The 21,531-nt window shown below is 35.6% G+C and overlaps 4 protein-coding genes and 1 long non-coding RNA gene across 5 annotated transcripts; 2 read left to right on the top strand and 3 right to left on the bottom strand.

The window, feature by feature from the left end:
- Positions 1-2,748: 2,748 nt before the first annotated feature.
- Positions 2,749-6,721, bottom strand: LOC124456920. Its single transcript, XM_047007227.1, has 3 exons — positions 5,966-6,721; positions 5,592-5,903; positions 2,749-3,264 (listed from the first exon to the last, which is right to left on the bottom strand). The coding sequence occupies exons 1-3, from the start codon at positions 6,719-6,721 to the stop codon at positions 2,824-2,826; spliced, it is 1,509 nt and encodes a 502-aa protein (XP_046863183.1). The 3' UTR covers positions 2,749-2,823.
- A 4,301-nt stretch (positions 6,722-11,022) lies between these two features.
- On the top strand, positions 11,023-11,370 carry LOC124456919. Its single transcript, XM_047007226.1, has one exon. The coding sequence runs from the start codon at positions 11,023-11,025 to the stop codon at positions 11,368-11,370; it is 348 nt and encodes a 115-aa protein (XP_046863182.1).
- Positions 11,371-15,802: 4,432 nt separating this feature from the next.
- Positions 15,803-16,492, top strand: LOC124458013. Its single transcript, XR_006952948.1, has 2 exons — positions 15,803-15,998; positions 16,132-16,492. It is a non-coding gene; the product is annotated as an uncharacterized LOC124458013 (long non-coding RNA).
- Positions 16,493-16,758: 266 nt separating this feature from the next.
- On the bottom strand, positions 16,759-19,174 carry LOC124457556. Its single transcript, XM_047007788.1, has 7 exons — positions 19,074-19,174; positions 18,764-18,878; positions 18,555-18,636; positions 18,235-18,414; positions 18,048-18,137; positions 17,859-17,936; positions 16,759-17,767 (listed from the first exon to the last, which is right to left on the bottom strand). Exons 1-7 carry the CDS (start codon positions 19,169-19,171, stop codon positions 17,754-17,756), a joined length of 657 nt encoding a protein of 218 aa, XP_046863744.1. The 5' UTR covers positions 19,172-19,174; the 3' UTR covers positions 16,759-17,753.
- Positions 19,175-19,332: 158 nt separating this feature from the next.
- On the bottom strand, positions 19,333-21,259 carry LOC124456918. The gene is made up of 6 exons (XM_047007225.1): positions 21,223-21,259; positions 20,696-21,161; positions 20,423-20,501; positions 20,034-20,307; positions 19,711-19,787; positions 19,333-19,355 (listed from the first exon to the last, which is right to left on the bottom strand). Exons 1-6 carry the CDS (start codon positions 21,228-21,230, stop codon positions 19,333-19,335), a joined length of 927 nt encoding a protein of 308 aa, XP_046863181.1. The 5' UTR covers positions 21,231-21,259.
- Positions 21,260-21,531: the final 272 nt, after the last annotated feature.

The following is a 21,531-nucleotide window of genomic DNA, read 5'->3' as shown; positions in this document are numbered from 1 at the left end:
TGTGTTGTGTTGAGTGATTGCTGTTGAAATCGAGTATTTGGTCTGTGTGGGTGGTTTTGCAGTACACTTAAGTGTTTAGTGTACTATCATCTGTTCTGGTTGGTAGGATGTCGAGGAAAGTAAGTTGTTGGGCATGCTCTTCATCTTTACTAAAGGTTATGTTCTTCGTGGTATTGTTTATGGTGTGTAAGATTTGTTCAGTTTTGTCTTTTTTGACTATGGCAAAGATATTGTCGACATATGTAATTGAAAACTTCCTTATTCTGATGAAGGCTCGGAGCAACGAGTCGAAAGCTGAATAACAATTATTTTATACAATCTGGAGAATCTTTTATTTTTATACATTAAATATGCCTGGATTACCAATCTTTAAACTTATAAAATCGACATATGGGATATTTATTCTCAAAAGAACAAGAAAATGGGAATTATTCACACGCAAAGAATCATACACATTGGAGCAGCTTACTTTCCTACACAAATGCAAACAACAACGAATCCTACCAAACAGCATCAACTACCGACAACCATTTAAAACAACTCACGCTGCACAAATTGCACAATCAAATGAAATGGTACGTATCTACCAACATAAACTACAAGAACATCGAGAAACCGTAACAAGATACACTACACAATCAGATGCCAAAGCCATTAATGAAGCCATCGAAAAAGTAACATCCACATATAGAACAAAACGACATCACGAACTTCATCGAAGATTACAAGAATCAAGATCATACATCAACTCCATCCCAACACAAACGAATTTGTCACAAACATCTCGAGGAAACCACTAACCCAACAACAAACTAAAATTCTAAACAAAGGATTCAATTACAACATTAAAGACACGAAGAAACTTGACTACGTTGCCGACTTGCAATCAGCTTTTAAGCACACAAACTTAACAGACCAAACGAAAGAAGACATTTGTCACAAAATCACCAATAATCTCTACCATAAACCACCAGTCACTCTAAACAAGAAAGAACTACGAGCACATAAAAACCTACAAAACGACGACGAAATAATCATATTACGAACTGACACAGCACGCAAAACAGTTATCATGGACAGATCAGAATACATCGACAAAGTCAAAACCCTCCTACAAGACACCACCACTTACGAACCTCGCCACGCAAACCCCAGCAAAACTACCACCAACTGCATCAACCAGAAACTGAAACAACTAAAAGACAAAAAGAAACTGACCGAAAACAACTACACAGAAAACAACTACACAAGAAATTGACTGAGTATATCGGTGGATTAGGATAATGCCCTAACATTGTAATGGATCACACCTATGATTAATATGTTACAAATCTGGTATAATGCTCTTGTTAAATATCTATGAATAGATGTTTTATATTTTTTCCATGGTTAAACTATTCCATCATCATCATCATCAGCCTTTCACACCACTGCTGGCGGATGGCCTCCACATCTTTCTCCACTCTTCACAGTCTTGGGCTCTCTGGATCCACGTGCTGCCCGCTCTCTGCTCGATGTCATCTCTCCATCTCCTTTTTGGTCTTCCCTTGCCTCTTTTCTTGTCCCACGGGGTCCATTCAGTTATTTTCTTTGCCCAATCATGGTTTTTCATTTGGGCTAGATGTCCTGCCCACTTTCCTTTGGCTTCAATAACTTTCTCGATGACATCCTTAACCTTTGTTCTTGCTCTCAGGTCTTCATTTCGGATCTTATCTCTCCTCGTGAAACCGAGCATTGATCTTTCCATACTCCTTTGGGTGATTGCCAGTTTCTCTCTTTGATGGTTGGTAAGTGCCCACATCTCTGCTCCATAAGTCATTGCTGGTAGTATGACAGTGTTAATGATCTTCCTTTTCAGACACATGGGCATTCTTTGATCTCTCATGAACATGCTGTACTGTCCAAATCTCTTCCAAGCTGATGTTATTCTCTCATTTATTTCTCTCGCCATCTCATTTCCTGGTGTTAGTACTTTTCCCAAATACTTGTACTCTTCAACCTATTCCAGCCGTTCTCCATCAATCAATATTCCTTTTCTTCTCCTTCTCTTCGCTATTTCATTGCACATGATCTTTGTCTTCTTTTTGTTCATTTTCATTCCATCTTTCCTCCCTTCTTCGTTCAGATCGTTCAAAAGTTTGCTGAGGTGTTCTTCCTTTTCAGCAGATAAGATGATATCATCTGCAAATCTCAGGCTGTTCATCCTCTTTTCAGGGCTTGTGAAAAGACTAGGGACACATGCAACAAAGCTGAACAGATTCGTTCATCAATTTCTGAATATTTATGGAAAGAAAAAACCTCTGGTACAAGCAGCACGTAAACATAGCAATTTATTACCATTGCTCAGTGGCAAAACCAGGTTGTGCTATATAAATTATAGATCATTAGTAATATTTATTTGTGTAGAAGTCATTTACATGGAGGGAGCCAGATGATATTTTTTTAGCATGACCAAACTGGCTAGCCAGGTTATGCCAATGCTCAAGGCATTAAATTGGAATGTTTACTTGGTTTTCATTGAAATTCTATGCACTATATACTTTATTAGAGATAACTGAATGTTTAGGTGAGGGTCATAACAGAAGTATTCTATGTTTAGGATTTTTTAGTGAATTATTAGACTTGAAGAACTTGTAAGATACACTTCATGCAGCTATAGTAAAATGTAATGTTCTGTTCATTCTCACATTTCTCTTAAACGTAAAAGAATACCTTCTTACAAAAACACTAACAAAACAGTCATATTTAAAAAAAACAAAAGAATGTTTCTCAATTTGTGTTCAAATAAAGTATTTGTAAAGAAATTAAAATACAAAAACAGTGTTATAAATGGTGATATGTACGAGGGCTATTAAGCATGTTCCATGTCATGTCCCCATTGCTAGATGTTTGTTGTTGTGCACTTGCATTTGATTGATGATCAAATGAATTCAATTCCAAGCCCCGATTGGTATTTGTTAAGTGTCCAACTGTACAGTCATAAGCAGATATTGGGGTTTGGCGATAAGTTTGAGATGATCCTGGATGTAAATTTTGTAGAACAATAATTGCCATTTGTTCCATAAATTTTTTGTCTTGCTCTCTGGATTGCTGCATTTCCTCTTTAATGATATTTATTATGTCCTTAGTGGGATCATTTTCCACAGCAGTTTTTAAAACTTTAGCTGACTCTAATATTGCATCAGTCAATAACTCAGAGTTTCTTATATGTGGTTTTTTTTGCCACAGAAAAGCTTGACCCACTTGATGGTTCACTGTCAAACATCAACTCCAAAATCATTTTCTAAGTTATTTTGATTTTCTATGTCTGTAACAGCATCGGGTTCAATCGCTTGCTCAGGCTGGCAAGAGTCACGAGACTTTATCAGCGGGTATAACAAAGTAAACCACTTACTGTAACCCTTTTCATCCTGGATCCGTTTAATGCCAGGGGCGGTTCGTATTGTAAGGCACATCTTCTTACAAATGGCAACACACCACTTGAATTTTATTCTGATTTGTTTGACATCGAATGGGAAGATTTCCTGGCCTGAATTGATTTGTTTCTTTTACAATCTACTTACAACGATATTTTGTTGGCTCATCACAAACAAAACAATCTGCATCTGCCATATTGTTTCATGACTATTTTTGCTGAATTGCCGCCATGAAATAGAACGCTGTCTATGATTGGTTGAAATATTTTTATATAATTAATGAATTTAATTCAATGCGACTGTAGTTCATCGTCTATTTCTAACACGCATTTGTGTCGCATAACGCGTCAATCTCCGACGAATCTAAGGCCCGTTTTATACGTCGAATTTCAGTCGAATTTAATTCGTCGAATTTAATTTTTAAACACTTCGACGGAACTTCGACGGAAACAGCATACGTCGTTATCATCAGTTTATACGTCGAAGTCAGTTCATCGAATTTAATTGCTAAGCCTGCAAATCGGGTTAAATTTAGGGTAGCCTGACCTAACTTATATTTTAAATATGGCGGCTGTTACAAGAGCTATCGTGTTGAGGCAAATTTTGAAAATAAGAAGGGAAAGAAGACAAAAGCAGCTACAAATATTAAATTATTTGAGAAATAGGAAATTACGTATTGCCCAGTTATGTTCACTGTTGCTCGCCCTTACAGCTAAAAAACCATCGATTTCGCGAGTTCGTTCTTGTCGCCGCTTGGAAAGAACAACACAATGGAGTCTTTGGTGGAACTCTGTATGGTCCAGTTACTCCGAAAAGAGATTTAGAGGCACCTTTCGCGTGTCACGAAACATTTTCAATTTCGTTCTTAATGGAATTGCAAGAACCGAACTGCCAGTATCACCAGCTTGTAGACTAGCCATTTGCCTTTACAGATTGGCACGAGGTGATTACTATTACACACTGTCTGAGATGTCGGGCCTGGGGGTTGCGACAATACAAGGAATTGTTATCGAGGTATGCCAAGCAATTGTTTTAAATTTGTGGCAAGATGCTTTTACCCGACATTTCCCCTCGTCTGAAGAACAATTGAGAGAGAAGATGATTGAGATGGAGGAGATTTGGCAATTTCCTTGCTGTTGGGCAGCTGTTGATGGATGCCATATTTCTATTAAATGCCCAGATGGTGGAGCAGAGGCTGCAAGGAATATTATAACTTTAAAAACTTCTATTCTATTGTCTTAATGGGTCTTGTTGATGCTAAATATCGATTTGTTTGGGCAAGTGTTGGGTTTCCCGGCAATACTCATGATGCAATGATCTTGCAGGCAACACAGTTATGGAAAGACATATCAACAAACAATGCCATTCCTTCCATATCTAAATATATAGGTGGGGTTGAGGTTGGTCCACTCATAGTTGCTGATTCAGCATTTCCCTGCACAACATGGATCATGAAGCCTTACACATGTGCAGTACTTACACCAGAACAAAGTAATTTTAACTATAGATTGTCTCGTGCAAGGATGGTTACAGAATGTGCTTATGGCCAGCTAAAAGGAAGATTTAGAGTTTTATATAGAAAGTGTGAGTGTAATGAGCAAACAATGAAACCAATCACATTAGCATGTATTGTGCTGCACAATTTATGCATTGAAAATGGCGAACCATTACCTACACAATCAGATTTGGCTGCTGATCCGACAACAATGGCGAGACGAGACCGGAAAGCTGTGAGGGAGCTATTAAATATGCGGAGTTGTGAAAAAGTAAAGGACACTTCTGTCCAGGCTGTAAAGATAAGAGGGGTTTTGAAAGATAAATTGTGGAAAGAAAGGGAAGGACATGGTGTCTGTTAGTATACCATATTAATGATTAAGATTGAACATCAAAATTTGGTTATTTTAATATAAGTAAAATTTATTGTAAATTGTTTTACACAAAATTTACAAATATAGTAAGAATGTTACTAAAACTACTTCAAAAAAATTAGAATTTTACAGTTTTGGAAAGTGTTTGAGGCACTGTGGGCAATGAATTGTTCAAATCTATGTTATTGCATGTATGGTAGTATGTAGAAAAAACAATAAATTTAACAAAGATTTTTATACAATGGAAAATACATTTAAAGTTTTGTGTAGGTTTTTTTATTTGTTCAAATGACGAACTGTGCCCAACCTGATGGTGGCAGTTTTGGCCACTTGGTCGTGTCTGAGGAACTAAGGGAACTGCAGGTTGTTGCCAATGTTGTTGTGGTGGAGGAGTTTGAGAGACCATCGGAACTGCAGGCTGTTGCCAGTGCTGTGGGAGTTGTGCTGCTTGGAAATACCCTTGCTGATGATTTTGATGATGCATGACAGGAGCATAACCTTCTCTTGAATGTTGATTTGACAAAATTTTGATAAGTTCCATCTCATTTTGCCTTGATTTTGCAGCATCTTCTTTCATAAATTCTATGAGTTCTTTTGTGGGATCATTTTCTATCATTGACTCCAGCAATTTCAGAACTTTGATTCCCACATCTGACTCACGTTTCTTTTTCCTATTTCTTATGGGGACAAACATATTTTCTCTTTTTTTTGTGGAGGTTGCTCTATTTGTCTGTCGTCATCATCATCATCATCCTCGTCATCGTTGTCCTTGTCAGGGAAATTTACAGGGGTGCTGGTGCTGCTTGAACTTACACTCGCAGATGGCTCAATTGCTTGTTCAGGCTGACAAGAATCCCTGCTTTTTATTAAGGGAAATAGTCCATCAAACCATTTACCATAACCTTTCTCTTCAATGAATCTTTTTATACCTGTTGCTGTTTGTATAGTAAGAGCCACTTTTTTGCAAACAGAAACACACCATTTAAATTTTGTTCTCATCTGCACAATGTTAAATGGAAAAGATGGATGCCTTTCTTTAATAAGAGTTTGGTCATAAATTTCTGTGTTTGTTGAACGCCGATTGTTCACAAAGATTAGTTTCTTTTTGTAAGTCTCATTGTTTACAATTATATCAACCATGTCATCAATATGTGCAGAGGTCCATATTGATCTTCGACCAGATGCTTTGCTTTTTTCTTTTCGTTTAGCTGTTGCTTCTTCGACATTATTTTCAAAGTCAATTGTACCTGCAACGCTTGACAAATCTGAAACACAATCATTGCAGTACCCAACACTAACACCTTCAACCCAACCGTGTGCACTTTCATCTATTTCAGCAGCTGAGCAAGTCGATCGATTGCAAACGAAAGTAGCGCAAGAAATACATGTATATTTTGTTATGTTCTCACATGAAAAACAAGGTTGCTCGCTCGCCATCTTGAATATGCGTATATCGTGGGACCATAGATATAGTAGGTCTAGATCGCTGACGAGTGTGACGTAATATAAGACTTATTAAGACGGCAGCGTGACATTCATGATAAATCCAAGATGGCGCGGGAACCGGGCAAAAAACTTGGGGCTACTATTAGGCAATTGTTGTTTTTTGCAGTTTACTTCATTTCAGTATTTTCAAACTCTTCCAATCAAGTTTTATTGGAAACAAAGCGTTATTAATAATGTTTTGAAGCCATATTGGACAATTATTATTGGAATACGTGCGAAACTATCGCTAGCGAAGTGTTGTGTAAATTGTTCGTTTGGTTGTCTCGAGGCGTTTGTCTACCAAAATAAATGGATTTCGTCTGCTTTAGGTCCCGTACTGGTTCGTCCACGTTGAAATACATCATATTGAATACATACAAAAAGATGGGAAAATTAATCTTCATATTTTTTACATAAATTTCACTTCAAGATGCTATTCGTTCTTTCATTCTTCAAATATGTGTTGGCACTTAACAGACACAGTCTTAATCGTTTCCAAAAAGGATGAGTTTTGTCAGCTTTTGTCGCTTAGATGGCGCTCCTTTATAAACTATTCTCTCGGAGTAGAGTTTGGAGAACTGGTGTACAAATATTTTACTGTACACATATGTAACTGAAAACTGTAACTGTATGGCAATTTTCTTTACACGTAAAATTTCATGTATTGAATGGTAAAATATCCGTAAGTTTTTATCTTCTTTACGTATCTTTGTACATAGGTGTCATAAAATGAACCAACTGAGCAGTATGATACAGTTTTGTCTCGAAAGTCATTAGTTGTATGTTAACAATGTGATGCAAATTAGACATTCTTAGTTATAAAATTGTATTGGCATTGTAGAAGAAAACAAATAATAAGAGTAACATGATAATAATAATAATTGCATTTATTTAATAAGGATAACCTCCTCAGTTTAGAAACAACTGGTGTCAAGGATGGTGTTTGTAGCTATAGCATAATAAAAACATATACTATAACAAAGTATATTGAGGATATAAGTCACATATATTTTATTCAAAGCTACATCTAATAATAATCTGGGACATAGCCAGCATTTTTATTTGGTCATGCTATCCTAATGTTGCTGTGTTCACTGACTGTAAAAACAAGAGATTTTTAATGAAATGAACAATGATGCAGTGAAATTTACATAGCAACATCGTCTGGCTATGCCACCGATAATATCTATATCAAATATTTTATAAGATAATATATAAATTCAATAAACACCTTAGCTCTGGTAACAAAAAAAGTACTTTATACAGAGCTTTATAACTCTCTCCAAAAATTGTATTGTAACAGTATCTTGAGTTATGCATTTGAATGTTACTATGTCAGATTTTGAAATAACCAGTAATATAACAAGCTACTGAACATACATATGTTTTCTTCTCTTTCGTATAACAACTTAGCTGTAATATCTCATCAGTATAGCAAATGAGATGAGGCAAGTTTCCTTCAGTTACGTTTCCCAACATTAATAGCTTTTCTAAGATCTAGTCAGTAAACAATAGTGCTGCAGTGTTATGTATCTCCTTGCTCCCCTCTCCATTCAACGTCGAATGGCCTTGCTAAACTGTGGATGAATCTCACATATCAGTACGAGTACAGTGGGAGTACCTTCGTAAATAAATTGCTTTTTTGTCATAAATGTTCAGATTGATTTTCCCATCTTTCTATAAATTGTCAATATGATATATTTCAATGCGCAACAAACCAGTATGGGAGCTAAAGCTGACAAAATCTGTTTATTCTAGTGGATGAACGACTCGAGACAACTAAACGACCAATTTACACAATATTTCGAAAGTGATATTTTCGCCCGTATTTTAATAATAACTGTCCAATATGGCTTCAAAACACTTGCAATAACGATTTGTTTCCAATAAAACTTGATCGGAAGAGTTTGAAAACAATGAAAAGAAGTAAATTGCGAAAAACATCAATTGCCCTATAGTGACTCTATGTTTTTTGCCCGGTTCCATCGCCATCTTGGATTTATCATGAATGTCACGCAATATGGCGGCTCGTCAGTAATCTAGACCTACTATATCTATGCGTGGGACACACGAGGCGAAAAATATTGAATTGTGGGATAGAAATGTAATTTTAATAATTTATGCATTAAATTCGACGCGATGGAACTTCGACGTTTAAACTGCTATCTCATTTCTGTCGAATTTTGGCGAATTATTCAACGGACACTGTCGCATAATTTGACAGCGTCGAATTTAATTCAACGTGTCGAATGCAATCAGTTTAGACGTCGCATTTACGTCGCATATAATCGGCTGCATTAAATTCGACGAATTAAATTCGACTGAAATTCGACGTCTAAAACGGGCCTAATTCACTTTGTCGAATTTAATTTATGAGATGTAAGTTTCCAAGTTATACGTCGCAGTATCGTCGAATAAAATTGCGATATTTGAATTCGTGTGAATGAAATTCGTCCGTATAGCGCAGGCCTTAGACAACACTAATAAATAACTCAAACAAAATCTGTTTGCTGTCATCACATCTATTGAAAAATTATCTTCAATACTTATGGATGATGATGGAATCTGATACTAATAACTTCAACAAAATCAAAAATATAAGTTTTATTATAAAATCTAGATGCAATATTTTTTTTCAGCACTTTAAAGTATTTAATACTCAATGCAGTTTGTGTTATGAGAAAAATTGCAAGTTTTAATGTATGTGAAACAAGTAAACGCAAATACAGCATGTTTGTGGGGTCATAAGGTTATATTTGTGCAAAAAATTTGATCTATAAAATTCAAGCATTTATTTCATCTACTTCACTTGCAACCATACACTTATCGCGAAAGTAGTGAGAAACAAACGGTGAAAGCAAACAAAGAAAAATGGGAAAATGCCAAAGAGAAAGAATATTACGATACAGAAGACGTCAAGCAAAAATTAAACAATAGAATAGAAAAAAATATATACAACCAAATAACGAAAGAAGTTTGCGATGAAATGATAGATTTGATTGAAAAAGAAGCAATTAAATTTGAAGAAGTCACCAAATCAAGACAAAGACAATTGGAACACAACATGAAATTAAATGAACTAAAGAAAAAACAAAAAAAAGGAAAAAAAAGGAAAATGTAATTAGAAAATGTAAAGATTACTTAGATTTTATTTGTTTGATGTTAATATAACCGAAGATGAAAAACAACTACATTTTAATCGTTTAAACAAAATTTTTGATGAACTATGTTAAATATATTCAGAATAATATTTCACTTTTTCTGTCATCGTTTTTTGATATCACACTCACTTCAATTTTGAAGTTCTTCATCCAACTTGTGCTAATATTAACTTTACTTGACAATTTTCTTTTATTTTTTGATAATCAGTTAACAAATTGTTTAAACAATCTCATTCATCTTGTGGGGCATTGGGGCTCTGAGGAGGGGAAGTACCTTTGTGTCTGGCTGCTGCACTCTACCTGGTAGGGTGGACAGGCATCACTAGCCCCCACTCATCCCTGAATCTCTCAAATGTGGCTCCAAGCACCATGCCCCGATACACAGTCTCAGCAGGCGGGCTAAACCATGTGAGGGGGTGGTGTCTACACTGCACCACTGGGCGGACGAGCAGCGACAGGCAGCCAACGGCCAGGGCGGAGGGTCCACAAGTGACCCAACAACCAAGTGCAAACTCCTGCTGGCTAGAAGCTCTAGCCACCAGGTACTCGCCAACACGCACAGAACCAGCGTGGAGAGTCATGGTTCAATCCCACAACATCAATTCACGCAATTCAAAATGGCCCTCAGTCCCCGGCAGCCGAAAGGCAGAGGGTGCAAAGAATCTCCAGGTTCCCAAGATCTATATCTCTACATACAATGTGAGAACTTTGAAAGATGATGAAAAACTACTTGAACTGATGCAAGAACTTAATGAAACAAAAATGAAATGGCATATAATTGATTACATCCTCGTGAACAAGAAAGAGATAATGTTGAACATTGAAGTGATCAACACAGTCAAAATCGGGAGTGACCACAGAATGATCCGCAGCACCGTCAGAATGAACACAAAGATAGAAAGAAGCAGAATGGTGAAGGCATCAGCACCAAAAATCAACATCGAAGGACTGCTTCAGAAGAGGGAAGAATTTCAAATTGAATTAAGCAACCGTTTTGAAATTCTAGAAAACGAGATTGACGACGTTGAGGAAAGTGCCGCGCAACTAAGCGATACCATCCAGCGATGCGCAGAGTAGGTTGCAGGAAAAGTGATGAACAGGAAAGAGGAAAAGCTGAAGTCAGATACCAAAGCATTGCTTAAGAAACGGAGAGAAATGAAAAGAGTGACAACAAGAGAAAAGATAGAATATTCAGAACTGTGCAAGACAATCAGGAAGAAAACAAGACAAAATCTTAGAGAAGCAAACACCAAGAGAATCAGAGAAGCAGTTGAAAGTGGCAAAGGGTTGAAAAAGAGCACAACAGGAGATGGAAAGAAGGCTCTGATTCAAGCACTGAAGGAGAAGGATGGAAAGGTAACAACAGACAGAAAAGAATCCTCGAGATGTGCAGAATTCTATCAGGCACTATCGAAGATCCCTCCCAAAACATTCAGTTGAGACCAGCAGAAGAGACTCCAGTAATCATGAAATGTGAAGTGGAGAAGGCAATCCATCAGATGAAAATGGAAAATCACCCGTGAAGATCTTGTGGTGATAGAGATGATAAAGGCGGAGGTGACATCCTAATGGAAAAACTTCAGCATCTTTACAACAAAGCCATTGAGACGGAAAAAGTGCCAAAAGAGTGGAAGAACGCCATCATTATTTTACTCTTCAAGAAGGGAGACAAGGAAGATCTTGCAAACTACCGCCCCATCAGTTTGCTATCCCACATCTACAATTTGTTCATGAAAATCATCAAGAACAGAATCAGTGGCACTCTGGATGAACATCAACCCCCAGAGCAAGCAGCATACAGGAAAGGATTCTCCACTGCAGACCACCTGCATGCTACAGGACAAATACTCGAGAAAACCAACAAGTACCAACAACCACTGTTAATGGCATTTGTAGATTACGAAAAGGCATTCGATTCCATCAAGCATGCCCCAGTATTCCAATCACTTGAGAAACACGGAGTACCAGGAAAGATCGTAAACAGCATAAAGGAAACATACAGAGAAGGCACAGCACAAATAAGAACAGAAAAGCTGAGCGAAAAGATCAAGATAAAGAAAGGTGTCCGCCAAGGAGATACACTGTCACCTATCATGTTCACTGCTGCCATTGAAGAGATCTTCAAAAGAATACAATTGGAAAAAGGCATCAACATCAACGGAAGAGTAATGAACCACTTAAGATTCCCAGATGACATCATCTTGTTTGCAAACAAAGAGGAAGATCTCCAGGAACTTTTGACGAAACTGAATGAAGAAGGAAAGAAAGATGGTATGAAAATGAATAAGAAAAAAACCAAGATCATGTGCAATGACATCGCAAGGAGGAAGCAAAGAAGAGGGATCACAGTTGACTGAGAGAAGTTGGAGGAGGTGGAGGAGTACAAATACCTTGGAAAAATGTTAACACCAAGAAATAAAATCAGTGTTGAGGTCAATCAAAGAATCAATGTCGGGTGGAGAAGATTCGGGCAATACAGTCACTTTCTAAAGGAGAAGAACATCCCAAACAGTTTGAAGAGGAAAATAATGGACACTGTCATTTTACCATCTATGACATATGGAGCAGAAACATGGGCGCTTACAAAACACCAATCAAGGAAGCTGGCAGTCACACAAAGGAGCATGGAGAGGAGCATACTAAATATCAGGCTAAAAGACAAGATCAGGAATGAAGTAATCAGAGAGAGAACCAGGGTGAAAGATGTCATCCAAACACCAAAAGAAATGAAAGGCAGATGGGCAGGCCATGTGGCAAGAATGGAAAACAACAGAATGGTACCCAAGAAACTGCACCAGAGGAAGAGGAAAGCCAAAGAGAAGATGGAGAGACGAGATCAAAGAGGAAACTGGAAAGACCTGGATGAGGAGAGCTAAAGACCGAATCGAGTGGAAGAAGTTGTGGAGGCCAGCAGTGGTGTGAACGGCTGATGATGATGATGATGATTCATCTTGCAAAACTTGAATATCTTTTATATATTGAATATGACTTGCTTCATTTTGCACTGGCTTCTCTTTCAATGCATCTTTCAAAGCTTGAATTTTAAATATTCAATAGTTTTTGCTTCATTTTGCGCTAGCTTCTCTTTCAATTCTTCTAATTCACTCTGCACGTCAAGTATTTCTTTTGTTAATTCGCGAATTTTTTATAATTTTCGCTAAGTTCAATGTTTACAACATCATCATCACATATATAATAAAATTTTCTTTTCAACCAATTTAATGTGTTCGGTCTTGAATCTTCTGATGTATTTGGACTTGAATTGTCTGATGTGTTTGCAGTTGATCCTTCTGATTCCGGTGTACAAAACGAACTCAAATCCATTTTATAAAAACAAACTAAACAAATATATGACACGCTAGTTCTTCAATGCATACAATTTCAAACAACGAGTCTTTATATATGAGCATTAATTGATTTTTTCACAAAAAAACAAATATTTTTTTTTGTACAAAACCCCAAAACAACATTTAAGCATAAAAATATGAAGCTTTCAAGGTTATCTTGCATATAATAACCATATATAGTAATAAAAACATGTAGTAATTCTTCATTCACATCCTCAGACAGAATTCTGTCTGAGGATGACTTTGAAATAAAGTCGAAAATTTACAGTTTACTTCTCATCTTGTTTTGATTCATATTTTGCAATCTCAAGATGTCTTGTTTCTTCGGAATTTATTTTATATTATACTTCTTTAAATTGTCGGCTGGTCATGGTTTTTGGTACAACCAAGGCTATGTAACAAGTTCAACCAAGGGTAATCATACTATTAATGGATAAAATGAAAGGAAATATAATTTTTATGTCAAATTCAAGTAGTATATAAGAGCGTACTTGTTGAAAATTTCTTTATTATAAAGAAAAAATGGAATAAACAAGTCATATGAAAATTTTTTACTTCATTTGAAAGATAAAAGAAAGAAAAATCGTTTGGATATGTTTATAAAGAGAAATAAATATAAAGAAAAAAATTTGAAAAACAAAAGAAAATCAAGAAGAAAATCAATTTCAAGAGGAAAATCAATTTCAAGAGGAAAATCAATTTCAGGAGAATAATGAATATGTTTCTCTAAAAACACCAATACCGAATTGGACAAATATTGAGACAAATACCTAGACAAATTCTGAGACAACCTGCATCGAAAGTCAAAATCGTGCATCATCATCACCAGATTCTCCACAACCCATGGATGAAGATACAGAAAAGTGATGGTAAAACTCGTTTGAATACTTATCATGATGATAGTCAAAAATCATCTCCTTTACTCATAATCAATAATGTATATTCATCAAAAAATTCCCCTACTAAAAAAAATACAACTCTAATGAATTGAATGTCTCCAATCTGAACTACAAGTATGTCACCAAGCACGTATTCTTTCTTAAATTACAATATCCCCACACCGCGCACTATTTTAAGAGAACTTGAAGACACTGAATTTAATCAAGATGCTCTGAAAAAATGTTGAATTGGGACAACGATGGCGCTGCCTGAATGAAAGCCAACGAGAAGGCTATATAAATAGGGCAAAGACAGATTGCTCTGTCTTAGACCACGAAACGCGCAAGAAACGAGAGTTGAAAAAAATTTTGAAGATGGTATGTTTATTGGGTCAAAATAAACGCACAAAACTATTTTTGTGATCAGTTCCAATTTTTATTAATGCTATCGGTGCTATTGTTTAGTTGGATGCTTTGAAAGGAATGAACATTGATTACTTTTTCGTGGCTGCCGTGGAATCTGGTGTTGAAGTGCATGGCTCAAAGTCTGCCTTACAATACTGCAAAAGAAAGAGCATCCCCCAAAGAGGTTTGTGCCTTACAATACTGCAAAAGAAAGAGCATCCCCCAAAGAGGTTTGTGGTCCTTATTTTACATCATGCCGGAGAGAAAATATATTTTTCTTCTCAGGACAACCTAGAACTTGTGATTATTGTTTCTTATTTAATATTTTAATCTAATACAAACTTTTTTGGTTGTAGCAATTGAGTCAAACGACAACGTTCAGACTGTTACCGAGAATCGCATGGCAAGATTGAAACAGAAGAGGAAATCTTTGCGTGATATTTTAAATCAGAAATACTGTAAGTATGAACTTGTAACTAATTGTAAAACTTTTTAGATTGAATATGAAAAGGTTGTTCTTGGTCAATATTTCTTGAAATAAATGCAATTACTTCTGAATGAAAATTTGTAATATTAGAAGCAATGATTAGTAAAAGGAGTTGCACACAATCCTGCAGCAACTTCAGTAAGAATAGCTTATACTAGTTTCAAAAAAAATATTCTAAGTGAAGCAACTGGAATGGACAAAACAAAAGTGCCATACACTTCTCTTTTGAAAGGGGATTTGAAATATGTATTATGCAGAATTCCATAACACGCATCATTACGGGATCCATCGACTATGGGAGAAGCAGCATTGGATTTATTTATTGAAAAATCAAATGAGCTTACGTTTGTGGAAATGGAGATAGTGAAGGAAATGATGTTCGTCATGCAGAAAATGTTGAGGAATGTGACAAAGAGCAAGACAATGGTGGCCACGTCTAAGAAGTTGTTGAAGTTAGCAGTGAGAATGATGATAATAGTCATGGCGAACTTGTTAACAACGTTTCCGACGAATATGTTGGTCATGGACAAAGAACTGATAATGTTGATAATAGTTGTGAAAATGGTGATGTTCCCGGTGATAGAGAAGATGTTGTAAATAATGGTGGCGAAGATGATGGTAATTCTGGGAATGTATTTTGTGAATGAGACGGAACTGTTAATGAAGGTGACGGACACAGGAAGGGAAGAAGTAACAAAAGAAAAAGAAAAGAGGCAAAGTCCAGTGACAGAAAAAGTGTGTCTTGTGAAAAGAAAAGAGCTAGTCATTTGACATCCTATGACAAATGTAAAGCCTTTCTTTGTCAAGAACCATCTTCCAAAGATAATGGAATGGTGGATTGGGTGTTGTGTGATGTTTGTCAACAATGGTACCATTGGGATTGCGTTGGCATTACGACGAAGCCGAAAGGAAAATTTGATTGCGGATGCAATGATCTTACTTTACTCATGGGTAAATTATACATCCACTTTTTCTAAACTACGAACTGTTAGTCTGTTCATTTTTGTGCATCACCGATTTATTTGCATATATAAAAATATGTTGTGAAAGCTATGTGACAGTGAAACTATGATATTTTATATAGGCCTGCATATATTGTATACGAAAAACTGAACGTTGTCTCTGAAATAACGCTGAAAAAATTTATAATTGTGCGCGTGGAGTTCAAGACGGTGCAGACTCTGAAAGTGACTAACCTTGTTGTCTACCGAAGTACCTGAAAGCTGTAGTGGATCTTGTAGTGGATACTCTTATGACTCAATGTCGTCTAAACATACTATTGACGATGAACTAGCGCTGTTTTTATAGTTTAGGTTTACTGAATAAGATTTTCTTTTTTAGCTAAGTTCTATTCCTTTATCAAAAAATAATGAATTCTTGTACAGGAAACAATTATACTTCAATTTTGTCTACAATTAAAATAAAAGATGCTTTTATTTAACAAAGAGTTTTTTTCAACGCATTTATTATCCAGCGTACGTAGGTTGGGCGGCTATTAACCATGTATATATAACATCAATTTTCACCATATACTACGTTGTATAACTACCAAAAAGTTACATATGACAGTTCAACAAGTATTTATTTAACAAAAAGTTTTTTTCAACGCATTTATTATCCAGCGTACGTACGTTCGACGGCTATTACCCATGTATATATAACATCCATTTTCATCATATACTACATTGTATAACTACCAAAAAGTTACATATGACAGTTCAACAAGTATTTTTTAAACAAAACGTTTTTTTCAACGCATTTATTATCCAGCGTACGAACGTTGGACGGCTATTACCCACGTATATAAAACATCCATTTTCACCATATACTACATTGTTTAAATACCAAAAAGTTACATATGACACTTCAAAAAGTATTTATTCAACAAAAAGTTTTTTTTCAACGCATTTATTATCCAGCGTATATACGTTGGGCGGCTATTACCCATGTATATATAACATCAATTTTCACCACATACTACATTGTTTAAATACCAAAAAGTTACATATATGACAGTTCAAAAGGTATTTATTCAACAAAAAGTTTTTTTCAATGCATTTATTATCCAGCGTATGTACGTTGGGCGCCTATTTCCCATGTATATATAACATCAATTTTCACCATATACTACATTGTTTAAATACCAAAAAGTTACATGTGACAGTTCAAAAAGTATTTATTCAACAAAAAGTTTTTTTTCAATGCATTTATTATCCAGCGTACGTACGTTGGGCGGCTATTACCCATGTATATATTACCCAGCGTACGTACGTTGAGTTTTCCCTTTCCATGATCTTTAATACCAAATCATTACAACAGTAAATACCAAATCATTACAATTATAAGGCATGGTCAGACAAGCACCTGCAAGTTGCATATACATCTCTTCTTGTACGTATGTATAAAAACAAGAAATAATTTTTTATTCGATATTACAACTTATTATTCACAATGTTACGACGTACATAGCTTCAAAATTTTCCCAGTTCATTTTTCTAAATTCACACTGTTTAAGACTTTAATATCTCTAGAAACAAGTTCAAGTTTTCGAACATACTTTTTCATCTGATTAAATCGAACAGTCAGTTCACTTGGATCAGTGCAACCATTCCATCGATGGTGAAGATCAGCGTACAAGTCCAGGTATATAACGTACTTGCATTTCCAAACTTCTTCTGTAAGTTGTTGAAGATTTACGTATATTTGTTAAAAAAAGTTTTCTGTGGGCAAAACATTTCCACATAATGAGTATCAATAATTATGTGTCAAATCTGTTCCTTAGCTACAAGCCATTATTTCTCAATTACTAACCAGTCTCAACTTCACGACCAAAAAAAGTCGATTCGTCCTTCATCCACTCACGAATATCATCTATTGAAATCCTGTGAGCTTTAGATAATGAAAAAAGGAAAATTTACTGCTTTCATGTGAGTTGTAAATAGTTCATATCCAAAATCGGAGTCAAATATAACCACACAGCAAATACAAACATATACTCACACGGAAAGCACCTGCATAACTTTTCAATATCTGATTTTGCAGTTTCTTCCACGTCAACAGCTCGCTTAATCCTTGCCATCAGCAAATTGCCTCAAAAAACAAAATTTAATTCATACCTGCTATTACATAATATGATGACATGTTAGCTATGTATTTGTTCAAACAAAGAAACAAAAACTAGTTATACCTAAATTAATCTTCGTTTTCTTTCCATAATGTAAAAGAGCATCACTGAGTACATCAACTCTGTGACTTGGACGCATTTCTTTAGTCATTCTGCTAAATTTGCGAATGTAAGCCCACAATCTCTCCAACATCTCACCGTCAGTTAGGCCAAATCCTTCTTTACGACGGGGACTAAATTTAACCTTTTACAAGAAAGATTTAGTAAACAATTATTGATTTTTTATCATTTTATCATCTACAATACCATTACTTATGACAGCATAAAAACCCAGGTATTGCCATCTGTTAATACGTATGAAAAATAAAAACAATAACAACTACCTTGGCATCGTCCAACATGCCCATAGCAGTGAAAAATTGGAATTGAAAATTGAAAAATGTCAATAATTGGATCCTCCAAATTCTTTTTGTAAAAAACAAAATAAAGAAAAACATGTGAAAGACTACCTTTTCAAAGAAAAAAAGTGTTGAGGGAAAGTTATTGACTAAGGAAACAGTTAACAAAGCAACTATTGTCAATTGAATATTACCTGTAAGTGTTTCACTAACATGCATGCAACATCATACAATATGTTTATTTTGAGTGCAGGTTTATCAGCATTATCTTTCTCTAATTCTTGGAGAACATAAACTGCATAGCTCAATCTATAAAATATGTAGAATATTTTTTTAAATAATGCAACCACATGTATGCAAAAAGCTTCAGCACTTGCACAAAGCAATGAAAGTAGCAAACTAACTGAAAAAAGTAAATTTACACCATCAAATGCAAGCATCTTAACCACCTCTTTCAAACCAAGAACATTTAGGTAAAAATAGAGAAAAATGTGTGTAACAGACCTCTCTCCATGTTTCAAATTTAAGAATTTTTTAGGAAACTCATGTCGACAGCCTCGCCCAAAGATTGCTGTTTCATCAAGAGCTGTGTAGCGATTCATTGATCGAACAGCATTCCCAGCAAGAAAACCGTGACACTCCTATAAGTATCAATATGTAACAAACAAAAAAGTATACAAAAGCTTTATTTCCCAAAGCCCATGGCACAAATTTATTGAAAATAAAAACTGTGTGGTAGAGAATGTAAAAAAATCAAATATATTCAAAGCACTGTAACTTCCATGCCTGAATTTTCATTAGAATAACAAAGTATATTAAAGCTACATTGACCTTGTTTGATGTAGGTGTGGTATAATTGGCAACAAATTGATCAGCATGTGTCTGATCATAGACCATCAGCTGTTCAAATAGAGGTTTTCCAATACTCTGCCCAGCTTTTTTCCTTTGTCCAATAAAAAGAGCATCAAGAGACTCAAAGATCATACCCATCAGTCTTCAATAAAATGGTGAAGGATAAAATCATGCAATGTATTTGAGTTCAATGATGCAAATGATGCAGTCAAAAGGTGTTTGAGATAGCATTGCTAATGTTCTTTTTACTAAATTGTCATTGTTAAACGAGTAATACGAATATACTCACTTTTGGACAAGCAGGTATTTCCTTCATCAAGCTCAGGAATAACACAGCTCAACATGTTTAGTATATGTCTGTGAATTCTGAAAAAAACAATGACACAAAGAAAGCAATTATGCACTCTTAAACAAATGACATAAACAAAATACAGTGCAATACAGTAATACTTGAGGAAAAATCCTTTCCCATCATAAACTTTAGCATTTTGATTTCCTCCAATTAAATACATCTTAAGATGAGATTCTTAGGCTATAAAATTGACTGCAACTTTCCCAGCAATTCATACGTAGTACAGCAGAGCAATAAATCAGTGACCTACACGCAGTTACCTGTATTCTTCAAAAGCATCTATAATGACAGGATACATTTTTGGTGTTGCATAAGAAGAGAATATGTGGTTATGATTAAACTCTTCAAATGACTGACAAATGCTTTTTATTGATGCCTGGCATTCCATCTGCACAGAATGAACCAATTCAAAAAACTCAATTGCAAATGCAATTTTAGGTTTTGTAGGTGTTCCACCCCAAAGGCCAAATTGCAGAAGTTGAACAAACTCTGCAGAGCATGAGCAAAACTGTACCTCAACAGTACAAAAGGTGCCTAAAAATTGTAAAAGATCCAAAATTATAATTGTGTTGAACCATCCCAGCTAAAATGAAGAAACGTTTGCAGCACATTTTACATATAACATACCTTTAACATCAACAACAGAAACACTTCTTGTGACGAGCTGTTTGGCATGAACAATCATACACCAGCATGTTCATGAGTTTATATGGCCAAAACATGCCATCCTACAAAGCAAAGAATAACCTCGTAGAAATTAGTTGCAATCAATCCCCTTTCTTGCATTCATAAAAAATATTAGATTAGTGCTTCGTAGCATGTTTCACAATGTAAACTCTCTTTTTATTTTTGCATTTTTTGTTGCAAGTGTTGAGAGAGTTAACTGTAAACACTTTTATAATATCTAGCTCATAAAGGTTACCTTAAATATTTCAACATGATGACAAATATTTACGGTTGTGCGCATCTTTAAAATACAGTTCTCACAATACTTTGCCATTGGACCACAATCGCTGCACCTAAACTTTGCTTCATTATCACAATGAATACACTTCAGATTGCTCCAATTTTTGCCAGCAAACTTAAATGTATTCTTTATAATTGAATGTCGCAAATTTTCCCATGCTTTTTGTTTTCTTTCAACTTTCTGGTAATAAGAAGCTGATTCTTCACAATCATGGTGAACATCACTTTCAAGATCACTGTTATCTTGTTCCATTCCCAGTTCATGTCCTTCCAATGCACCACAATTATCAGGACTGTTAATACAACAGCTTCCTCTATGATCCTCAGTAACCAATTCTGACAAATCCACCTCCTCTCTCTCAACATGGCCATCCTCATCATGATATGTGACAGCTACAGTTGCTTTAAACCTTTTATTTCTCCTACAAAAACGATAAGAAATGTTGAAAAGTCTAACAGCTATAAGGCCATTATTTGGTGTACCTTGGCATCTTTTAAAATTACCAGCAAGAAAATCACAAATATTATCGATATTACCAATGACAGAATAACATAAGTTAATCGACCAAAGTACAACGTACGTATCTCCCACGACTACCAGCCGACGTTTTGTACCCGTACTTTACCGGCTATTAGCAACGTCTCATAAGACCATTGAGTTCTATAATAACAGGAGCGGCTATCTCAAGCGCGGCCTTAGATATCTGATGATGCCAAAAAAATGGTGGATTTCGTCCTTTGCGCTGAGATTTACCGAAATTGAACGCTTTTCCGAAAATTTCACAATTTCCC

Source organism: Xenia sp. Carnegie-2017, unplaced genomic scaffold (genome assembly GCF_021976095.1).
Source record: "Xenia sp. Carnegie-2017 unplaced genomic scaffold, XeniaSp_v1 HiC_scaffold_6, whole genome shotgun sequence".
In the NCBI taxonomy this organism is placed as follows: Eukaryota; Metazoa; Cnidaria; class Anthozoa; order Malacalcyonacea; family Xeniidae; genus Xenia; species Xenia sp. Carnegie-2017.
Note: the sequence above shows the minus strand (reverse complement) of the source record. Positions and strands in the feature narration are given on the sequence as shown.